General features: G+C 41.9%; 1 protein-coding gene across 1 annotated transcript in view; it reads left to right on the top strand.

Annotated features, from left to right (window-relative positions):
• The window catches only part of DOCK2 (dedicator of cytokinesis 2), a 404,121-nt gene that overhangs the window by 99,593 nt on the left and 280,363 nt on the right, over positions 1-24,165 (top strand). Inside the window, exons 24-25 of the mRNA XM_001500101.7 lie at positions 8,448-8,518; positions 10,322-10,428. Coding sequence (XP_001500151.1) covers positions 8,448-8,518; positions 10,322-10,428 — 178 coding nt within the window. The remainder of the gene's footprint in view (positions 1-8,447; positions 8,519-10,321; positions 10,429-24,165) is intronic.

Raw genomic sequence — 24,165 nt, 5'->3', positions numbered from 1 at the left:
AGAGATAGAGGTGCATGGAGAGAAACCATGTGACCTTAGGAAAGATGGAAGGAGTAAGCAAACCATCATGGAGCTGCTCTTTCCAGATCCAGCACCTATTTTCCTATGATGAATTACACATATATTGGAGGAAGGAACAAAAGGACAGAGGGGATAAAAAGGTAGGGACAGAAAGGAGAGAAGGAAAGGAAGCAAGGAAGCACAGATGTGCTGTGAGTATTCATGGTATTCAGGACACCTGGGTCAACAAGAATGTTCTTTTGTCAACTGTATGACCTTATGCTGGTCATTTAACTTCTCAGTGTCTCAGTTTCCTCATCTATAAACTTCACCATTTGGATGAGGATCACATAAACATTGTCTGCAAAAGAGCAAATTACAAAATGCTATGCAAATGCAGAGAATAATATGATTATTATTAATCAGAAGATTTTCGCATAAGTCTTCTTACCCAGGTTTTTGCTGTGTTAGAAATGCCTCATCTTCCCTGGGAGTCGGTCCAGATTATGCTGGTTTCTCCTCATGGATTTCCACCCCAGCGTCATGGAAAGGGGCTTCATCTCTTCTTTAATTTGCTCTAAGGACCAAATTTAGCTTCAGGGATTTCCATAAAATCAAGGAAGCTTCCCACCTATTTCTATGCATGTTGAAAAATTACCAGAGAAGATTTTAAAATCGCATTCAAATATGGAGAGCAATACCATCTGAAGAGAATTTAATCTTGTTTTAGGGTGTGAGGAATGGGCTGGTAGAGGGAAAGGGGCCAGGCCATACAATGTTAGCAAAACCCCCCACGAGGAATTTTCTCAGACTTTGACATTTGCTGCAGGAGAAAGAGCTTTGGGTTTCCAGCCAGAGCAACCCAGGTGGGAAATTGGGCGTCCACTAGTGGGCATGTAACATTGGGCAAAGCATTTCAGTTTTCTGGCCCTCCATTTATCCTTTTATAAAAGAGGAAGCCTGAAGTCTAATTTAGTGGATTATTGAGAGGATTAAATGAAGTAACGTATGTAAAGCAAGAAGTATAGAGCCTGTTACGTGGTCCAGTTTAAATAATTTTTAGCCATTTATACCTTTCCCTCCTTTACCTCATCATAGAACAGAAGCTTTGGGGGCATTTTCCTAGAATGGACTCTGAAAGAGGATGTTTGTGTTCCTACCCTTGTCACATGAGGCTGAACAGTTTTAGAATACTCAGTTATCTAGCTAGATCAAGAAACACAGGTACAAATTTCAAAGAGAATAAACCCACAGGAATTGACTCTATGGAGGGAAAAAGGGAAGGCAAATTTTCCCCTAGTGAAATAGTACAAGATGATTGGAGTCTTGATTCTGAGCCTGCATGGGGTGCAGTGGGAAAGAGGGCTGTGATCTATTAGTAATGTCTGCTGTGAGTTTTGGGTGAGAGCAGAGAGTAAGAATGCCAATGATTGACATTCCTTGTTCAAACTTTACACTTCCAGCTGGGTAGTGGCTTATGGTGGAAACTCTAATTCATACCTGCCTTAGTTCAGAGTAGAGCTGATCTGGTTCATTCTCAGCTATGTCCATTGGGAGTTCTGGGATCTAAGCAAGTTATTTCTCGTATTTAAGGCTCATCTGGCTTCCTTTCTGTAGTTTTTCTTATTGTTCAGAGTTGGCGTGGCAGTAGCTCACCCAAAACTATGGAGAATTTAAAGCCAGCCATTCAAAGAGGTTAGAAAGAGCATTCAAAACACCTTCCATTGAGTATGTACCATGTGCCAGGCATGAAGCTAGGCTTTCACATATAGTGTTTTTAGTCCTGCCCAAGATCTGCAAGGAATCACTTTCTTCAGTGTCCACAGGAGGCTCATAAAGTTAAATAATTCATCCCAAATTATGCCTATCCATAGTGGTAGAGCTAGGATTTCCTTCCACCAGGTCTCCTAACTCCAAAGTTAATATTCCTCTCTAAGCCACAAGGAATGGGTTAGGCCGGGGATTTCCATGTGTTTTCAGTAATGGGCCATATGCTCTTAAGTCCCTGTGTGTGCCAACCCTGTGAGCAGTTTTGATAAAACAATGGCAGGTTGAGAGAGCCAACACCAGACATTTGTGAATTGGATGTAGCTCAAATGTGAGTAAAGGGCATTTGGTGACATTGTGTAGACCCATTTGACCCGTTCCGCTTTAGATCTATGATTCATCATAATGCTCCAAATTGATGGTATGAGTGGAAATGAATGAACAACTCATATTGCATGACATGTTCCCTTGGCCACTATGATTGCCTCTATGCTAGTAAAGCCACTAAAGTGCCCAGCAGTGTGGGGGCTCTGTCTCTTATATCTCTAATATCTGAACTAGTGGCTGCCACACAGTAGGTACTCAAATATTTTGGCTAAATGAATGAAAGAATAAAAACTAGCTTCCGCTGTTTTATGTTTTAGCATTTATGATGTGTCACGCATTGAGCTAAAAGCTTTACATGTATTGTTAGCTCATTTGATTTTTATAACAGCAAGCTTGTTAGGCAAATACTCTTCTTATCTCTACTTTACAGATGAGGAAATGGAGGCTTAAAGAGGTTGAGTAACTTAATCACAGCTGAGAAGTGGTAGATCTGGGATTTGAATCCAGTCTGTATAAGGCCAGAGTTTGAGTTCCTAATCACCACCAAACAAAGTATAGTTTCATTAAGGACCCAAGTCTTCTGGCAAAATACCAGGTGGATAAGCAATAAACAACAGTAAACAACAGTAGAGATGAGCAGATGTTTGGTCCACAGTCGTGAAGGTGAGCTAATTAAGAATGCATCTTTTTGTCCTTTCTTTTCATTGTTACTTGGTGTAAAATATTCAAATGTCCAAACTAAAGGTAGAAGGTGCTCCATTCCTGAGAAGGGGCCCACAGGCTGTACGCTGAATCCCCAGAGGTAGAAGTGAGGCTCAGTAGTCAACAGCAGGAGCTAGAGTTTCACCTCAAATCTTTAAATGATCCCTTAATCTTGTCCCCCTCTCAACCACATGCCTCATATTTAGAGGTACTATTTGGGAATGATGGATTTATGGTGGGTAGGATCAAATTTTGTTCCAATGAGGCCACTGTAGTCATACTGATAGCTCTCACTTTTCATTTAATCTTCCTATCAACCCTTTAAAGTAAGTGACTTTATCCCCTTCGTTCTCCTGTTGAGGGATCCAGGGCACAGAGAGCTAACCTCCCCAAGGACACACGGATAGCGGTGATCCACGTGGACTTGAACACAGACAGTCTCCCTCCTCAGTCAGCCATTTTAAACACTGAACTCTCCTGCTTCCTGCCAAGCCTCAGGGGCCGGCATAACGCTGGGTTGCAGAAAGTGTGGAGATATATGTATTCAGAACCTGTTGGTCCCTCTTGCCTTCTCTTTCACTGAAAGAGCGGTGAGGCTGAATGTCCTGAGAGAGTTGCACGTATTTTCCTCAGGGGCAGCTCAGCATCCCTAAGGAAGCTGGCTGCTTCTGGTCATGCTGTGGTGACTTCCTGTGACGTTGTTTGTCTAGTTTCCATGGACCTTGACTATCCGTCACTGGGCTAAAGGAAAAGGATTGAAATTTGATGGGGTGGGAATGTTGTCTGAGCTCTTGAATGAGGAAGATGTCTAGCATTCTTGTATAATCTTGCATCATTGCAAGATGTGCTGTTTTTGGCCAGGAGCTTGTCTGCTGGCACCAATATTGTGCACTCTTACTCTGTTTTCACGAGATTGAGAGAGAGAGAGAGTCTGGAAACACTCAGAAGATAGGTTCCCTCTGAGTTTGAGAGAATGCAACTGTTTGGTTTTGACTTTTGTTGTTATTTTTCAACATTTGCTAGCAGCCCAGGATTATCAATTCTGGTGAAGTCCATCTGGATAGCAATTGTCTCAAGTGTCCTCCTGTGAATTCTCTCTGGGCCAGTGAAATCACTATTGCTTGTTTGGGGTGTGGCTGTCTTCTTGAGGGCTCTACCTGGTCTCTAGTGGAGGGGCCAGAGTTGATGATTAATCTAGGAAGTTCACTTGGTGCCACATGAGAAACCAATTACTGACCTGGCAAATGTTTTCCTGGTGGCTATTCCTTGCAATCCCCCTATATTTGATGAGAAGAAGCCTTAACTTAAGGGATATCAGAAAAACGATACCTTCTTTTAAAAACTATCCTCTTAAAGGGAGGAATTTTCTTTTTCTATCTCCTCCCCTAAATCAGCCCTCTCTCCTCTGTTGAGACCTCCCCACTTGCCAAGATAGAAGCCTTTCCTAAGGCAGGATGGGCAGTAGAGCACACTGGTAAGGAGCCGGTTAGACAGAATCAGGTACATGTCCTTGCTGTGTTGTTTATTAGCTATGTGGCTTCTGGCAAATTATTTAACCTCTCTGTGCCATAGTTTCCTCGTTGGTAAAATGAGATGACAGTATCTACTCATAGAGTAGTTGTAAGAATGAAACAAGATCATGTATATAAAGTATTTGACATACATAAAGTTTCCAATAATGGTTGCTGTTTTAAAACCCTGTGATTGATAATCCTATTTAGATACACACACATATATTCATACACATATATAAACATATCCGTGTATGTATTTCTTAAATATTATGTACAATATAGGAATGTACACTATGGGGTGAAAGTAATAATGCAACAATATTTTTTTATGTATAATAGTTGTATTAATGAGAGTAAAAGTAATAGCAACAGTAAAGCAATATCCTTCCTAGGATGCCAAAGGCTTAGAAAGCAGAGCTGTTTCTAGTTGCCAGGCCTTAGAAACACACAACAAATAAAGGTCTCCAGCAGGTCTTATGGCTGAGCTACTCTGCCTTCTGGGGATGCTTGGTGATCACACCTGCTGAACCCACTTGCTCTCACTCCTCTCAGGTATATCAGGGATGTATGAAGGGGAGGACTGTGGACAGGAGCCCCGTGGCCAGAGCTGCTGACCCACTGGAAAAGAAAACCACAGGCCTGCCACTTCTCTGTGAGGCCACCTGGAGCAGATGGAAGTTTAATACTCTACAGTTGAGTTGATAACATCCTCTGAGCCTCAGTGTGACAGCTACTCAGTTTGTTTTACTTTATTGCCAGCCCAAAGCTGGGAAGCTGGGAAGACTGGCTGTTTCTGAGGCAGTCCTGCTCGCAGCCCTGTCCCACTCCTCCTCACTATGAGCTGAAGCATTTGATTGCGGGCCCTGATGCAGACTCCTGGACACTGCTATTCCACAGCATCCCTCCAAAGTCCTAGAAGGATATGTGGCCCTTAAAAGCAAGCAAGTTGTTGCAGACACTGAAGTCCTGGCTTTCCACAACTTGCTGAGCGTTTTATTTCTGTTCCTTCTCTTTAGTCTTAGTTATGATGAGTACATATTATACTTTGTCCAGGCTCTGGGCAATGAGGGCAGGTGCATGAGAGATGACATAAGGAGAGATGCAGCACACACAGTTTTGGGGGCCTACTGCACGCTTGGCATTGCAATAGGTGCATGATATACTTTACTTCACGTCATTTCCCTGTACTCCACATGAAGATACTGAGGCTCAGGGGTGAAGAAATGCGCCGAGGCATACGCAGGTGCTAGGTGGAGCACTGGGATCCCTGCCCCTGTCCTGTGGGCCCAGTGCTCTGGGTTCTTTGGCCTAAAGTGAATGAAGAAACAATTTGCTCAAGTGCTTGGACCAGGCTTTTTCAGGGCATGTGCCTCAGCATATGGTATCTTTTAGAGTTTAGAGGCTGTAGACTGGCAGCCCATGGGAAGAGTGCAGCCTGCAGATGTGTTGTGATTTGGCTAGCACGGTGTTAAAACAAATTAATAAGAATGACTCATTCTTTAGACAGTGTGGGTTCCACACACCTCATCACTTCCCACTGGCCTATGCTCATCCTTTTTCACTCCTTTCTATTGCTTGCCCAGCCCTGCAGGCATCTGCTTTTGCTGTATCTGCTTGATGTTTCCTGATAAAGACGGCCTGACCAACTAGGTAGGAAGGCACTGTTTACTGTAACTGCCTGGAGGATGTCATAATGCATCTTAGCATATTAAATCTGAAAGTTCTGCAATAAAAAATATCTCATCAGTTTATCTTTGTTTAAACTAAACTTCCCCTAAATTACTTGATTGCAAATCCTTTTTACCCTGCAGAATACCTAATACCATCCTGTGGGGCAAGGGTGTCTCAATAGAACATGATTTTAGAAACATTAGCTTTAGAATCTTGTTCTCTCTTGTCATCTTGATTTGAAAGAATAAAGAATAAAGCTCTCGACACAAAATCCAATAACTGTAAATAAAAATTCTGACAAATCTGACAACATACAAATTAAAGTCCTTCTGTGCAATGAATGATATGATAAACAAAGCTAAAAGAAAGCAACAGGGCAAGCAAGAGAAAATTCTTGCAAAATGTGTTACTGCAAAAGAGTTAAAATTAATGATACATAAGGAATTCCACAAGCCAATAAGGAAAGAAATCACCCAAAAGGAAAATGGGGAAAGAGTATGAACAAGCAATTTAGTAAATGCAGATGTTCAATAAATATAGAAAAGGTGTTCACCTTCACTAGAAACCAAAGAGTTGGAAACTGTGTGTCAGATTGACAAAATTAAAAAGATTTGTACACAAGTGTTAGCAAAGTTATAGGGAAAGGAGAAAAATAAAATTGGTTCTTTTCTCTTCCTAAGGTAACATGACAATATCTCCTAAAACATATATGTATATACATTTGTGTATACATTTGTATATATGTATGTACATTTGCGTATACATTTGTATATATGTATGTATATTTGCGTATACATTTGTATATATATATATGTACATTTGTGTATACATTTGTATATATGTATGTACATTTTGATGCACTAATTCCTCTTCGTGTTGTCCATCTATCCTACAGAGATTCTTATAGATACAGAAATGTATGTGTTAAATATTTTCTTACCACGTATTTTACAATAAAGAGAAGCTAAAGATAACAGGGAGTCTATCAGTTGAGGAGGGCTTAAGAAAGGTATGGTGCACCCATACGGGCATCGCTGTGTAGTGGATAGAAAGGGAGAGAGTGCAGTCTATGAAATGACATGCGAAAATCCTGGTGATATATGGTCAGCTGCAAAAAGCAATTTGCAGAACTGTATAAACTACACAGACATGTGCACATGCACATACATGCACACACATGCACACACACATTCATGCATAGAAAGCCGTCTGGAAGGAAACTCACCACAATGTTGACAGTGGTCCCTTCTGGGGAGTAGGAATTGGGGCTGAGATGGAGTTGTGGGACTTGAGGGACAATTTCACCCTAATACTTTATCTTGTGTGAATTTTTTTTACATCAAACATATATTACTGACCTTTAAAAATCATAAAGAACAAAGGAAAAAAAGGATGAAGGAATAGAGAGAGAGTTGCTATTTGAGTGACGTGAGCATGTGACAGAAGGGTTGAGAGGGGTGGCTCTACAAGCAGCCTGCAGGAATTTGAATCCTGGCTTTCCCACTTGCTAACGACGTGGCCCTGGGCTAGTTATTGAACTTGATGCGCTAGACCTTCCTTATCCACAAAAATAGTATTTCTCTTGTAGGGCTGAAATAAGGTTTAACAAGATAATCTAACAACGGTGTTCAGCATGGTGTTTGCTCACTGAAAGTTTTCAGAGAATAGTCATAATTGCTATTTGTGTTAACTATGAAGCTCGATTGTATATGGCTAGGAGTAAGGGTTTTTTTAAAGAAGGAATTTTCACTATTTTCATTTTAGTATGATTGTAAAAGGGTAGTATTTATTGACTACCGAACACTTAGAATTTACAGAAAAAGAGAAAGAAAATAAAAAATACATACTTCCACTAGATTCTTAGACATCATTTTCCAGCCATATGACTTACAACTCCTTCTGTAGACATTGCAGTCTACTCTGCTGCTTAGCAAATGGTGCTGTGATGCGTGGAGCTGGTTGTGTCTCCTACCTCTGATGCATCAGTTAACACGCACAGAGGAAAGAAACAATCCACACAATGCCCAGCTTTGCTAGCCCAGCTAGTGGACCCAAAATGTGCCTGGTTCTCTGCTGCATGCCTCACTTACATTATTTTTAATCTTTGCAATCTTGCAAAACAGGCTTTATTTCCTCTATTTTGCAGATAAGGAAATTGAGAGATAAGAGAGGTTAAGTGTTTTATCCAAAGCCACACAGCTACTAAGGAGTAGAACCAGGATTTGATTGCAGGTCTGTATAACTTCAAAGTCTATGATCATTCTACTATACGTTACTACCTCCTAGAAGAAGAGGATAGAAGAAGTTGTGACCTACTTTTGTATGCAGAGAAGTACATGCTAGGGTTTCAATCTACATACAGAGTCTTGAATCACTGTAGCAGTGCCCAGGACGCAGGATCACTCTCTTGATGTGTCATGTTGCAAAGTATGGGCATCACTCATGTTTATTTCACTTCCCACCTAGGTGGCGGCTTTGAAATACATCCCATCTGTCCTCCATGATGTGGAAACAGTCTTTGATGCGAAGTTACTCAGGTGAGAGCTTATGATGTACTTTCCTGGGCTGTGTTGTCAATCCAGAAATTCCAAGGGAGAGGAGGGCTCTTGTGGGGAATTCCAGATAGGCAGTCGATGTGGGGACAGGGAGCACAAACCGTAGGAGCTTCATACGGGGCCTCCAGTATGGGATTTTTACATTTTTGTTTTATCATGTCAGACTTTAGTGAAAACCAACTTTTTATAAAATAAACATACTTCTTTGATGTTGCAAATGATACAGAATGCAAACATGTAGTTAAAAAAACTGATGTTTGGTATAATGTCTCCCTTCCACCTGGGCTTGAACGTTATTTTGGGGTTCCAGTTTTTGCCCTGTAAGCCCTATAGATACAAATGGAGAACAACCTACAGATACTAAGTGGGATAATGGAGATGGACTCCTTTTTGCTTTCTCCTTCACTCCACTCCTCTCATGAGATGAACGATTATTTTAATGTGATTATGGAGTTATAATTGGGAGCTGAGTCAGCTGTATCCTTTTCCCAAATTCACTTAAGTTCCAAGATAACGTATAGAAGATTCTTAAGACTTTTTATATTGAAATACTTTTAGATTTAGAGAAGAGTTGCAAAGATGGTGTATGGAGAGGTCCCATATGCCGTTCAACCAGCTTCCCTTAATGTTACCATTTTATATAACTATGGTATATTTATCAAAACTGAAAAATTAACGTTGGTTCAGTTCTATTCACTGCACTCCAGACTTTATTCAGATCTCATCAGTTTTTTCACTGATGTCCTTTTTCTCTTCATATGAAGATTTCTGCTGGCTTCTTCTTATCCTTCTGGTCTCAAACTAAATGTTATCTTCTTGGAGAAGCTACCTCTGAATATTGTAAATAAATTAAATTCCTCCCCCAAACCCTGCACCCTTACTTTCTGACACAACTCCCTGATCGTTTCCTCCATTATCAATATATCAATATATTGTCTTGTATTGATCTGTTTGCTTCTGTGGTGTATGTCGACCTCCATTACAATGTAAGTTCCATGCCAACTGGGAGTCTGTTCCCGTTATATCCCCACTGCTTTGCACATCGCCTGTCACATATTAAATAGATGCTTAATAAGTACTTGAAAGAATGAATGAACACAATGAGCTCATTCTGGAAAGCTGACAGGAGCTATAATTTTGTTTCAGTGGTATTTTTATTTTCTCTCTGTTTGGGAAGAGCTGACTTCTTTTTCACGTCCCAAACTGGTTCTAACTCACAACTTCGCAAGTTTTTTTTTTTTAATTAAGCACATTTTTTTTATCTTAAGACTTATCAAAAAGCATCATTAAGCATAAAGCATTAGTAAATAAAATGGTTTGGTAACGAAGTCAGAACTTGGTTTTAAACCTTTGCTTCTTTGACCCCGCTAGCTGTGTAACCTTGGGAGAGTTAGTTAACCTTCCTAAACCTTAGTTTTTCCATTTGTAAAATTGGGATACATATTGGATCTACCTCACAGAGTTGTGAGTTTTAAATGGCATGATGGATGTGAAGTGCAGAGCGTGTGTCTGATACGTCTTAAGTGCTCAGGGTTATTGGTATTATTTCAGATTTTCATATCTGTTTGAATGCCGTTAGTACTCAATACCAACACCAACTACACATATTTACTGAAGGCTCACTATGCACCTGATGCTCTGCCAGGAACTGGGGGGCCAAGGGAGGAAGACGTACACCATTTCTGCCTTCGCAGAGCTAGCAGTCTGGGGATGGACTGTAAGCACCACGAGGTGGGAGGCGTTGGTCTAACTGGCTCTCTGTGCTCCTGTTTATCCTGCCCTCAGCCAACTCCTCTATGAGTTCTACACCTGCATCCCTCCCGTGAAACTCCAGAAGCAGAAAGTCCAGTCTATGAATGAGATAGTCCAGAGCAACCTCTTTAAGAAGCAAGGTGAGTGCAACGCACCCTGGCTGGGTGGCGGGTGCTGTAAACTCCACGTGCTCCTCACGTGCTCCTCACGTGCTCCTCAGGACAGAGCAACCTGCCCAGTTACTAAAGTTTCTTCTCTAACAACTCCCTTGGTCTGAATAAACATGAAAAGTAGAAAGTAGCTGACAACTTAGATATCAGAATCTAAATTGATTTTAGGAAAGCTTACGTTGCATTGGTTGTTTCTCCTGAGTAAGTTTAATGAGGTGGTAAATTTGGAGTCATATACTTTAGATCATTCTGCTGTCAGATTTTCTCCCTATATGGTTTATACTTGCTGTCCTCAACTGGAGAGGAAGTTGGTGAAGCCCCTTTTGGTAGAAAGAACCTGTAACGGAGAAGTTCTCAAAATTTCCAGAGTGTAAGAATAAATTGAAGAGCTTGTTAAAATGCGGATTCCTGCCACCCATCTCAGAGATTCTGATTGATTAGGAAGTAGGGTTTTTTTTTTTTACTTTTTAAAATTGTAAATTATTTTTGAATAGGTAAATCATTTACCTAGATCAAAATGCAAGGGAATGAAAGGGTACCACACGAAGGGGTCCCTTTAGACCTTGTGCACAGCAACTCTGCTCCTTTCTCTGGAGGCAACCAGTGGTTGCAGTGTCTTGTGTTTGCTTCCAGGAGCACTATGGACAAGCAATCAAATACACATGCATGGTATATTCTCCCTTGGCCTTTTATTATTATTATTACTCAAATAGTAGCATATTATGCAGCTGCTCTGTAGTTTGCCTTTCTTCACTTAATGGTATTTCTTGGACAGCAGGGAATGACAGTGGCTTTCGGCAGGAGTTGTGGTCAGAGCTTCTGCTCACTCAGACTGATCTCCTGTAAACCTCCGGTGCTCTGACCAGTACCCCACTGCCAAGAGCCTTGTTTTTGAGGTTGGTGAGCTAGATGGCCACACCTCCTCAAGATGTGACCAGACAGGACTTAGAAGTCAGTATCCACAATCCACCTCATCTCCAACAACACTTGGCACTCCTGATATCACTCCTATCTGTGAAGGTGAAAATGATGACTTTTGAGGGTCAGCACTGTTTTCTGTAGCCTAAGACCAGCACTTTCCAATTTTAAATTCCTCTCTGCCCGTACCGGTGTCACTGATAAAATGAGAAGCAAACTGTGCAAGAAACAAGAGGTCTTAGGAAGCAGAGGATCAGTCATCACCCAACTTAAATTTACTCAGAGAGCTAAACTTGAGTGTTTTTGTAAATTGCCGAGTAATCACAGAAATATTCAGGAGCCACTTCACTGTAAAGATTTTTTTCCCCCAATGCATGGTTAACATGGTACATCCAAAATTGCTATCTGAATCGTACCCCTGGAGTGTAGGATAGAAGAAGAGCATGGGAAGAAAAGTATTCTTCTGATTTTATATTCACGTCTGTAGTTTCCTGACCATTTAGACAGATGTGTGAATACAGATTAATAAATACATACATGGTTTGTTTGTGCAAGGTGGTTTGTGCTAACTAATCTTGGGAAGTCTTGTTGCATTTCTGTGTTACTAGTTATTTTTAAGCAGACATTCCATGGTTTTCAAGTTCTGACTTCCACATCAGAATGAATTGCCCTCACTCTGACAGCTTTGAAATATGCCTGCCCCTTCCTGCCCTGGCAGTCCCATCTTGGATTTCAGGTGGTGTCACTGTAGAGATGAATTGGTCCCATCCTAGGGACATGACAAAGACGATTCCGGCTACATATGGTGCTGCACAAGCAGCAGAGAGCAGGGCTGCTTGGCTCCCCTTCCTTGTTCAGAGCTGCCACCATTGTCACGGGCCTGACTTAGCATCAAGGCCAGATGGAGTGCCAGCACAGTCCTGGACTGGGCATGTGGTCTCGATTTCAGCCTAGTGGAAGTCGGAGTAATTCCATTACTGGAGTCGCGTCTCCTGGGCCGGGTGGTGGCCCCCGAGGGTTAGCATAATCACAGGGCAGGCTAGACAGCTGCTGCTCACCAGTCCTGCTGTGTCTCTGAGTTTCAGATTCAGTAAAAACCCTCTGATTAATATTAACTGACAGAAGGCCAGCCCCAGTGTTGTACACAGTTACAAAAGAAATGCAAAATTCTTACCTTTAAATACGTACAGAGACTGGAAGTAGGTGAATAGAGAGCCCCTTTGGGGACCCATTTTAAAGATGCTGCTGTGCGTAATTAGTCTACCCATCCTTGGTCCAGGTGTGAAAGCAGGATGCTCTTATGCACAGCGTAAAGGTAACTCCTTTCCCACTGTTTATTTGCTAAGTGAACTCTCTTCTCAAAACACCCACAAAGGGAAACTTCAGCTCATCCCCCTCCTTAAGTGCTCAAATTCCTGATGAATACAACCTGAATTCATATGCGCTTATGAGGTGTCTGTGGTTCTTGGGTGAGTGTCTCCTTTATATCCTGAAAGAAAGTGAGTCTGATTCCTTGGCCCGAGTCTGAGCTGTAATAAAATCCCTCCCGTTGTTCTCCCCGTGAAGTGTCCTGTGCCGCAGGGACGTAATTTGCTCTGAGCCTGCACTCATTTAACCGCCAGATGTGCAAATTGCCTGGAGTATTGTCGGTGACATTAGCTTGTACTCACAGACTCGAACATTTGTATTGACACCAAGCAGAGGGGCCAGAAGGCTCCTAAGCACTTTCCAAAATGTTGGCAGACTATCGTGTTGGCCTGTTTTCAGCAGGATCCTATGGAGAAGGGGAGAAGTTTTTCTGCTTAAGGGCACCAGTTCTTGGGTCACACTAGACTTGAGTTTGCTTCCTCGTCCAACCCCTTATCAGCTATCTGACCATGGGCAATTTACTTAACCTCTCTGATCCTCAGTAACTTCATCTGTAAAATGGAAAAATAATAACAACGTCTGTCTTAGAAAGTTGTGTGGGCCGATGAGACACATAGTGCATTTAAAGTGCTTATCATAGCATGATGTCCTATGCTAAGTGGTCACTGTTATTATTGGTGTTGTGGTTATTATTTCTGCTGCTCCTTTCATTTTCCCAACTCCTATCCTGACCTTCAGACTCCTTGCAATAAGGGCGTCCCTTCGTGAGTGACCGTTGCACATAACCCTAAGCCAGGCTTCCTCCTTTCCCTGGAAACTTTGTGTCTTTCCTCAGGACCTGGGAAACACAGGACTTAATGAATGAGGGCCTTGGCCTGTATGTGCTTCCCCTTCTGGCTTTGAGTGGTTTCTCCAGTTTTATTTCATTTCCGCAGAGTGTCTTTGCAAACGACCTGTGCTCTGTGTGCCTGGAAGAAATGTAGGTCAGGTGAGATGTTTGCAGTTTCTCACCTCGTGGTTTACCTTGCTGGAGGCCTCAACATAGTCACATAGTGTGGGACACTTGACAGCCATCCTCTGTGACGGTTTGCTCCTTAGGGCTCTTTTAAAGCACACACACACACACACACACACACACACACACACACACAAACAGACACTCTTTCCCCCCTCCCCCGTTTTTTCTTTCATGGAGGCAATTAGCCTCAAGTTTTACTTGACCTGTGATCTTGAGTAAATTACCTAATCCTTGTAGGTCACAATTTCCTCTGCTGTAAAGTGGAAATAACCACAGAACAGGTCTCATTGGGTTGTTGTGAAGACTCAATGGCATGATGTGGCTCGTTCCCTAGGGTATGAGGGAGTGAGAAGTCCCCAGCAGCCAAGGTCCCACAGGGAGTGGCTTGCCCTGTGTGAAAGACTTCAAGGTTCAGCAAGGGGAGAACTGGGAAATCTGTGGAGACTAATTTGGTGTCTTCTCCAACCCAAGCTCAGACTCGTCTGGTGCCGATGATGGGAGAAAGGATGACTAGATGTGCCCTGAGAGAGCTCTGAGGGGAGTCTCTGAGAAAACCAAAGCTTCTGTGCCTTTGGAACAGATTTGTCCCTGTGAGAACCTAATATCTAAGTAATGTGTCTTTTTAGTCTGATGCTAATCAGATGCACCATCTGGTTCACTGTAAACTGCTTTAGGATCCACGTTGCGCATTTTTCTCAACTCCCAAATCAAACAGAAAGGGGGAGGAGGAGGGAAGGGAGAGAGAGACAGAGACACAGAGAGACAGACAGAGAGAAAGAGAAACAGAGACAGGGAGGCAGAGACAGAGATCCGACAGAGATTGGAAACCCTTCCAATGCTTGTTTTCATCTAGTGGTTTTTTTGTTGGAAACTTTGTTGAGAAGCTGTTCTCTGAACACAAAGCATCCAGCTTTCCTATTATCAAAATACAGTTTCCTTCTTTCCCCTCTTCTTATCTGTTGCCTGCAGTAACTGGCGCTGCTGGAGCCTCAGTTCACAATGGGCTGGGCGGTTGCGGGGGAGGAGGGGCATAGATAACTATGTCAATGCCATCGAGGTTTATCTTTGCTAATCATCACATGATTGCAGCATTGGGCAGGGAACAGAAATGTCCTCTCACTCGAGCACTTATTACTTTGCTTGGTGAACTTAGGTAACATCTCTGAGCCTCGAGGCTTCCACATCTGAAAAACGTGAGTAGGAATGTTGCTGTTAGAATATGGACTTTTGATTCAGGCAGCCCTTGTTTCTGATCCTGGCTTGGTCACTTACTAGCTGTGTTCCTTTGAACAAGTAACCTCTCTGAGCCTTGGTTTCTTTAGCTACAAAAATGTAAAACAACTAACAGAGTGCCTGACACAGTTGTTGCTTATTTAAAGGCATCTATTGTAGTTGTTGTATAACAATAATAACCAAATAATAGCCACAAGAATAATAATGACATCGATAGCATCTTAGAGAAACATATTTATTAAACGCCCACTATGTATTAGGTGGTATATAGGACATAAACATAAATTAAATTCTTACAACCCAATGACATAGCTATTAATTATCCCCTTTACATAGATGGGGAAATCAAGGCCTAGAAAGTCAAGTAACTTTCATCCCAATGAGACCAAATATTATGCAATGTATTAGAGTATTAGTGTATTGGGCTATGTGATGCTGGGGTAACAAACTGATTCCCAACTCTCAGCAGTTAAGCAACGTAAAGGTTTGTTTCTCTCTTGTGCAAAGTCTGATGAGGGTCGTGTGTCTCTTGTCCCTCTGAAGCTATTCCAGATGGTACCCATGGCTTCCCTACAGCAGGGAAGAGAGAGAGGGAGGAAGTACAGCCTCTCTCAACTACCTCAGCCTGAAAGTGACACCCACCAAGTCCATCCAGAGTCCACTGGCCAGAAGCCATCATAAGTTCCCAACCTAGCTGCAAGGAACATGGGAAGTGAAGGGACACACATGGAATATTTGATGAGCACTGTCCCTACCGCTCACAGGTGGTATTACAGCTGGATTTGGAACACAAGTTGTTGGAATAACAAAACCCATCTTCTTTCCACTACACCACGCTTTATTCTCAGAATGAATAAGAAGGAGAAGATAGTGTTTATTTTCTTGTTGGAAATGCTTCCTTCTCCATATCAGAAAAAGTGGCTCACTATTCCTCCTGAGGGATTTTTTTTCTTCTATCCTGCCTCCCTGCCCCTGTTCTAAATGCCAGGCAGCTCTCTGACAGCTGTGTTCAGGGACCTTTGCCAGGGCAGGTGATGGGACTCTTGATGCCAGGGGTTGCTATGTCACTGCAGCTTTTCAGAGCACAGCTTCCCAGCAAGCAGCGGTGTTAGCAGGCTGCCTGGGACTAGGGATGTCCACACCAGGCAGGGCACTGAGACTGTTCTGAAGGGAAAGACAGTAAGGGAACAAGTCGTTTTCCTCCCAGGATGTACTCTAGCCTTGTGGCTAGCTTCTCATCTCTCCTTGCACTGCACATGCCCTTTCACAATACTTTTCTTTGCAAATACTGTCTGGAGTACCTTCTACTGCCTCCCCGTTCCCTTCCCCCACCCCCAGAAACTAACCAGTAACTTCTACTTATCCCTTTAAAACCCAAACTAGACATCCAGTCTGCGGTGAGTCCTCCCTGATGTCAGGCACTTCAGCTCAGTCCCATTCAACGCTTCTTCAGGCCCTCCTGCAGGTCAGGGCCTGGGAGGTACTGGGGATCCAGCTGTGGCAAGTTTGCAGATTTCTGCACCACGCTTAACGTGCGAAGATGATGAAGCTTCTAGTATTTGTTTGTTTTTAATCTAATCTAATCCTTTTGAGGTTCCACCTCACTTTATACTGTGGCGACTTAATATTTTCAATTAGTGATATCTGGTGGCTTCAGATTTAACCAGTCTTTCTGATTCAAAATAATCCTCTCCCCATCTCCAAAATGGCATCTGGAACTGTGTCCCAGGGACCCAACGAAGAGAGAGAAGGAAGGCTCTGCTTTTGGATTTTCCCGCAATTTACCTAAAATGACTCTCTTTGAGACTTCAGCTCAAGAGGAGATGTTGTGGCACACATGTCTTGTGGCTTCAGGTCTCAACAAGAAAAGGGGCCGATGGCCCTTCCCCTGTGTCACATCTTCTTCCTTTCTGAAGAAGTCTTTCCTGTCTCTTCCATGGGCTATAAAAGTGGAATGGCTATCAGGATGCCTGATTAATAGGGGAAGGGGTGACAGTGGAGAGTTCAATACATTCAAAATATTATCCTGGATTCACAAAGGAAATAAAACAAGGTATAGAACTCTGAGAGGGAGATTTTTCAAACCCCGAATGCACCTGGGGAGTTTGTTAAAGTTGCAGCATCCTGGACCCTGCCCCAAAGATTCTGATGCTGTACATCTGGGGAGGGAGCCTGTGATGTGCACGGTATCAACACCGCAAGAGATTCTGATGCAGGTGACCCCTGGAGTGACCCCTCTCTAGTTGGAAGCACAGCTCCTAGAGCCTGAGTGGGGGAAAGGATAGCAGTGTGGGCAGAGAGAAGGGGCTCCCACAGCGCATAGCACAAACCTGCATCGTGGTGCCTGACATTTCATTCTTTCATTTGTCTCTTTATGTGACTGTCCACGTTGATGGAGTGAACTCCTTATGGAGAGGGATATATTTTCTTTCTTTATGTGCCAGTCTGCTTAAGGTCTTACTGATATCACCTCTCAGAAACTGCTCTGTGGATTTTGGCAGTAAAATACACCATTATTCAATAGCCAGTGTCCCTTAAAAAAGGAAAAGGAAAGAAAGGACCTCAATTGTACAGAACTGGAGTTATCATAGTACTTGATTCACAATACACCTCATCGTTGGTCCACACAAGGGCCTGCTTTTATTTGTTTATATCTTCAGTTAGTCATTTTTAATAAGTTAAACATCCAAGCACGCATCACTTGAAACAAAAACTAGAAACTTAACAATCACCTACGTGTAACCACATGGCTCTCTCTTTCCTCACCTCAGGTAACCGCATTCTTGAATTTTTGGTTAATCATTCTGCTGTTATCCTTTTTATACAGTTTTATCGCATCTGTGTATATTCCTAGTGTTTTGGTTATCTTAACTTTATAGAAATGATACTGAACTATGAATAATTTGGGAGGACTTTTTTTTCACTTAATATTATACTAAGATTTATTCATATTACAGGTTGCCAGAGTTCATTGTTTTGACAACTGTAGAAAATTCCATTGTGTAAATAAACCATAGTTTATTCACTCTTTCTTTTAATTTTAGGCATCTGGGTTGTTTCAGCTTTTTCCTATCGTAAGCATTGCTGCTAAGAACATTCTTGTACATGTCTCTTGTTGGAAATATTCAAGAGTCTCTTTGGGGCACATGACTACGAGTAGATTTGCTTTGTTATGGGGCTCTGAATGTTTAACTTTAGGAGATAGTGCTAAACTGTTTTGCAAGGGTGGTTGCACTAATTTACATTCTCACCGGTAATGCATGAGAGATCCTCTCGACCCACATTCTCTTCAACTCTGGATATTGTCCCACTTCTTAACTTTTGCCAAAAAATGAGTGTACAATATGTCATCACTGTCTTGATTTGCATTTTCTTGATCGCCAATGATGCTGAAAATCTTTTCTTATGTTTCTTTGCCACTTGTGTTTCGTGTCTGTGATATGTCTGTCCTTGTCTTTTCTCCATTTTTCTGTTGGGTTGGTTTTATTTCTCTTATTGCTTTACGGGATATTTTATGTATTCTTCATGCTCATCTCTTGCTGATTTTGTGTATTATGAGTATCTTCTCCCTACTTATATCTTGTCTTTTCATTTTACTTAAGATGTGCTTTTTCAAACAGAAGTTCTTACTTTTAATACAATCAAATTTGTCAATCATTTTAATAATCACATCTTTTTGTATCTTGTTTACGAAATCTTTCTCAATCACAGTCTAAAAGATATTCATTTACATTTTTACTAAGCATTTTGTAATTTTATTTTTGATACACAAGTCCTTAATCAATTTATAGAGCTTATGTTTTCTATATGGTGGGAGGTACGAATCTGATTCTGTCTTTTTTGCCTTTTGGCCATACATCGTTCCCCGGTTCAAGTGTTGAGCAGTCTCTCCTTTCTCCATACCAGTGTCATTTTGCATTTCCAAGATATTAATCTTCCCCGGGGGTGGGATTCTGGAACTTGGATTTAATCCCTGGTCCACATGTGCAGTTCCTCTGTGCTATTGCTAGTTGACAGTGGAAGGGTCAGAAGGCTCAGGAAAAGAAGACAGCCTCTCTTTCCCAAGGCAAGCCCAAAATTAGGCTCCTGTGTTCTGTTAGCATCCTGGAATTATGTGCCCAGACGTAGCACTTCCCCAGGCTTGGACCCTCTCAGTTAGGAAAGAAATTAGATTGCTTATTTGAATGATCATTATTCTTATAGCAAAAGACTGCTTGAGACCACAGGGCAACCTTCTTGTAGTTTCTTTATGTATCTGATCAAAAAAGCACAGAACTGAGAGTAAATAGACCTGAATAATAGCAACAGCAATAATATTAGCAGTGGCAATCACAGCTGATGTTTACTGAGTGCTTATTATGCACCAGGAGCTGTGCTAAACACCTTGTCTCTTTTACTGCACAGCTGTGTGATCTTGGGCAAGTCACTCAACCTCTGCAAAACAACTAAAAACTTGTGAGATTGAACAAGATTTTCCAGAACTCTGCCAACAATGAAAATCTGTCATTTTAAAAAATCATTCTTTGATTCACAGTGATAATTTTGCTGAATCTTTCCAACACCATTTCATGCCTAAAAACCCCGCCTCCCATATATTTCCCCCAATGCTTCTAAATGTCTTGCCTGAGCTGCGGACAAGGAAGGAGGACATTTTATGGAAGGTTAAACAGCTGAAGGGAAATTGCATGATGCCCTCAAAAATCACACAGCCAGACTCAGAACCCTGGAAAAGGTAAAAAGATTTACATGCTGGAGCCAGTTTATTTTCTTCAAGAAAGAGCTATTGAATTTTGAGGACCTGAGTTTTTTCTCATCAGAGCATTTGGAGGCATCGAAGGTCTTCAGATAGGGGTTTTCTTCTCCCACCCACAGTGTCACAAAGCCACCTCCAGTTCCAAAACGTCCCTTTTACACTTGGAGATCTGGAAGGGGCTGTCCCCACATCCCTTCCCCTTTCAGTGTGACTGATTGCAGAATTTAATCTCAAAAAGAAACCTTCAAATCCAGAGTCAGAGAAGACGGTGATGCAATGTGTGCGGAACAAATCCAAGAGAAATGTATTAAAGTGTCCCTTTCTTTTTGGCTGAAGTGAAAAAAAAAATTGGCATACCATCAAAGAAAAGAATCCCTCTTGAACCTTCAAAAATAGTTAGAATAGCAGCTTTTAATGACATTATGAAGTACCACCTAATTGGGAAGGAATCCCAGATCATATTTTTAATGGCAATTCAAATCAACTCTTCTGCAGTTTTTAAAAAAACTTTACCTCATTAAAACAAGAGAACAGCAAAATCGGGCCATTCTTATACCTTTCAAGCCATATTCCATGGGATTCTTTTCCAATTATGGACTGATTCTTTGTATAAGTGGAAACACACATAATGAGGGAGTTTATATAAATCTTTAAAAGTTTATATGTTTACTTCAACATTTTTCATTTTTTTAATTGCGAAATTACAGTCATGGATGGTTTGAATTACAATGAGGCAGGTTTTAGAATGTTCTGAGACTTTTATGTTGACCTAAGTTTGATTTTTCTTATTTTTACCCCCAATATCTTCCTAGAATAGAAGGAAGTTTCCTTAAGACCATGATACAGTTGAATTGAAAACCAGCCACAGATTCACTTCAATTCAAGTAATATTTATTGGAAATGTTACTGTTAATGAAATATAAAAATGTAACAGGACTATGATCTGAGGTATATGAGAGAGAGAGTAATAAATAGTTTTATGTTCACCATTTATTTAACCACTATTTTGTGCCAGCTGCTATGCTAAGCTTTTCCATGCCTTATCCCATTCCATTATCATGACATCCCTGTAAAGTGTGGGTTTTAATATCCCCATTTTACAGGTGAGTAAAGAGGGTTAGAGAGGTTGAGAAACTTGCCAGCAGTCACAGACCAAGTGGCGTGGCAGGGCCGGAATTCCACTTGGGGTCTGTCTGAACTGCTGTGCAATGTGGCATCTGGAACAGAAGGGTTTCTGGCCCCCCAGGGAGCTTACAGTTGGGAGAGAAAAGGTTTACCTTAAAGGTCTTCAAACTTGAGCCCACATTACTATTTCTAACATCATAGAAATGAAGGTGCAGGGTTATAGTTACTATGCCATTTAATAAAATAACTTTATCAAATATATGTATTTTAATGTCATCTTCAGTTATATTTTTTACAACAGATTTCCCACTTGCCTATTAAACATGTGAGAACTTTCTTCCCTTCACAAGGAAATGTGATTACTTTCATTTTTTCCTAAAACATAGTGCCATTTGGTCAGTCATTCAGTTCCCCATCTTGGACAGAGACGAGTATACAGAGAAAGATTTCTCTACTATTCTACTACTGAGGAAACAAGAGTGGAAATGATCAACTGACATTCAGCTCAGGGTGGGGAGTGATAGAGAGTGGTGAGGACTTGGGCAGAGTCCATGTCATGGGTATACAGGATGGCTGTGAATCAGTGCCGACAGATTATTACCATGTCAATATGTGGGCTCAATGCTACCTGATCTTAGCCCCCCAATTTTTTTTGGTGAGGAAGATTGGCCCTGAGCTAACATCCCTTGCCAATCCTCTTCTTTTTGCTTGAAGAAGATTGTTGCTGAGCTAACATCTGTGCCCATCTTCCTTTACTTTATGTGAGATGCTGCCACAGCTGTCTGCACCCGGGATTCGAACCCACAGACCCTGGGCTGCCAAAGCAGAGTGCACAAACTTAACCCCTACCCCCCTTTTTTTGGAAAGAAGTCCCCCAAATGGGTTTTTACGTGAAACTTGCTGATATATTTTTTAAACGATATGCAGGCTAAATAAAACCTATATGTGGATCCAGGACAGCAGCCTCTGGTATAAATTTATAATTTATAATATTTAAAATAATTTACAGGATTTTAATAAATTTATTATAAATTTATAGGGTTATTTGCAAATAACCCTATAAGAATAACTGTTATCAGAATCTAGTGAGAAGAGTGCTTTTAGAATGTTGGAGACAGGCTGATGGAGGATGCGGGGTGCCAGCTGAGCATCAAAGGATTGTGAGCGTGATGTAGGCCCTCTCTGGAGAGCAGTCTCTGGGGAGACCCTGTCGTGTCAGGGCTGGAGCACCAAGTCACTGCAGACTGCTTCCTTTCAAGCCTCGAGAGAACTCGGGGTTCATCCTTGCCTGACATGTTCCCTTCCTATGGGGGTCTCAGATCACACCAGAAGCTCTGTCAGGCATACTCCCGGGAATGCTGGTCCAGTGTTAGAAAAATGGCATTTATTGTTTATAGAAATTAGTATTATCAAAATATTGTGTTTTTGAGGAGCATTTGGGAATGAATAAAAGCACCTATGATCTCACGATTTTGAGGTAGCCATTGTTTCTTCTTCCTCTCTTTTGTATCATATGTTTTGCATAATCTGGGTAATGTTTTTTCCAGGTTTGTAATCTGCTTCTTTCACTGCCAATTATTCGGGAAAATTTTCCCCCACCATTTTTAAGAACTTCATAGGACTCTATTGTATAGATGGGTGATAATTTATTTCACTATTTTCCTATTTAGGGACATTTGGGTTCATTTAATCTTATGCTAGAAAAACATTGGGATTTATTGTCTTAATAGACAAATCTGTGCTCATTATTTCTTCACTGTTGGGCATGAACCCCACCCAGCTTTCCAGTGCTTGTCGAGGATTTTTGACTCTCCCTTCTTCCTCCCCTTTACACGCGCACACACACACACACACTCACACACATACTCACACATAGGATTTTGGTTCCTCCTATGCGATAGACTCAGCATAAAGCAGACCATATTGTTCTCTCCTAAAGAGCTGGAGTGGCATGATCCAATTTGGAAGTGACATGTTTTCAGAACTCCACTGTTGTCCTAGATGGTAGGGGGTGTGTCTGTGTGTGGACATTCTCTGCAATACCAGGCACTTAAATGCAACCACACTGAGAGCCCTTATTAGCCCCGGGCAGCCAAAGTGGATTTGCTGAGTGACACCCTCCAGGTTGGAGTAACTGCCCAAGTGGAACCAGACACCAGAGCAAAGGGGGAAGCCAATTATCCAAAGGCAAATGAGGTTCTAATCATGGCTTCAGCTAAAGAGGGTAAAATTATTTGAGGAGAGACATCCCATTTCTGAAGTAGGCACAGCACAGGACAGTTGTTCAGAACAAGGGCTAGGATCAGGTCCTGATTTTACTGCCTTAACCATGACTCTTCACCTCTAGGAGCATCTGATTCCTCATCTGTCAAAGGCAAACAATATAGGATGCTTACCTCATTGGTTTATTGTGAGCATTAACTGGGGTGATGGCTATGAGAGGTGCAGTGGGGTCTAGTACTTGTAAGGGTTCATAAATGGAGCGTCGTCATCATCATCAGTAACTATTATTAGTATTACTGTTATTTGTAATGATCTGATAGTGGAACAGACTGTGGAACTGGAAGTCTGCAGTTTTCTATTTATTCCAACTTAGAAGTGAAAGAAACTCTAAGTTTTATTTTCCTCGTCTCTCAAATGTGAAGCTTGGGTTAGGGGTCATGTCAGGTTGCTTTCACTTTGAGGTTTGCGGACGTCTGCATGCTGAGCACTGTGTCATTCCCTCCACGGAGCCTCACATCAACCTGCTCTGACCTCCTTGTTTTGCAGGGGCTGAAGCTGAGACTTAGACAGGAGGTTGGGGTTGGACCCCAGGCTCCTAACTTCCGTACTAAACTGAACTGTCTGCGTGTCCCAGGTGTTCAGTGTAGTGACTGGTCATATACTTGTGCTCATACATATTTGTGGGCTGCACTCAAGGCTTTTGAATGACTTGGGTAGTGATGAAGCTCAGGGCTGTGCTCACACTGCACCCTTCTTTCTTTTACTCAATACCCCCAAAATTGTGGGCACAAAAGTCCAGAAGGAGACTCCTGTCATCCTTTGGAGGCAGCACCTAATACCTCAGCTCTATTGAACATAAATGAGACTGATAAACACTTGCTCTTCTTGGCTGGTAGGTTATTTTGAGTTACCTGAAGGACTGTGTCTGTGTGTGTGCATTAAAGAATTTAGCGCACTGGGTAGATCAAATGTCTGAGCTGGAAGGACGTTAATAACCAGCTGCCCAGAGATGGTCAAACTCGACAACTGAGAGAACCTCTGAAGAGGTTTCTCCCTTGCGTGGGTAGTG

Source organism: Equus caballus, chromosome 14 (assembly GCF_041296265.1).
Source record: "Equus caballus isolate H_3958 breed thoroughbred chromosome 14, TB-T2T, whole genome shotgun sequence".
Taxonomy (NCBI): domain Eukaryota; kingdom Metazoa; phylum Chordata; class Mammalia; order Perissodactyla; family Equidae; genus Equus; species Equus caballus.
Note: the sequence above shows the minus strand (reverse complement) of the source record. Positions and strands in the feature narration are given on the sequence as shown.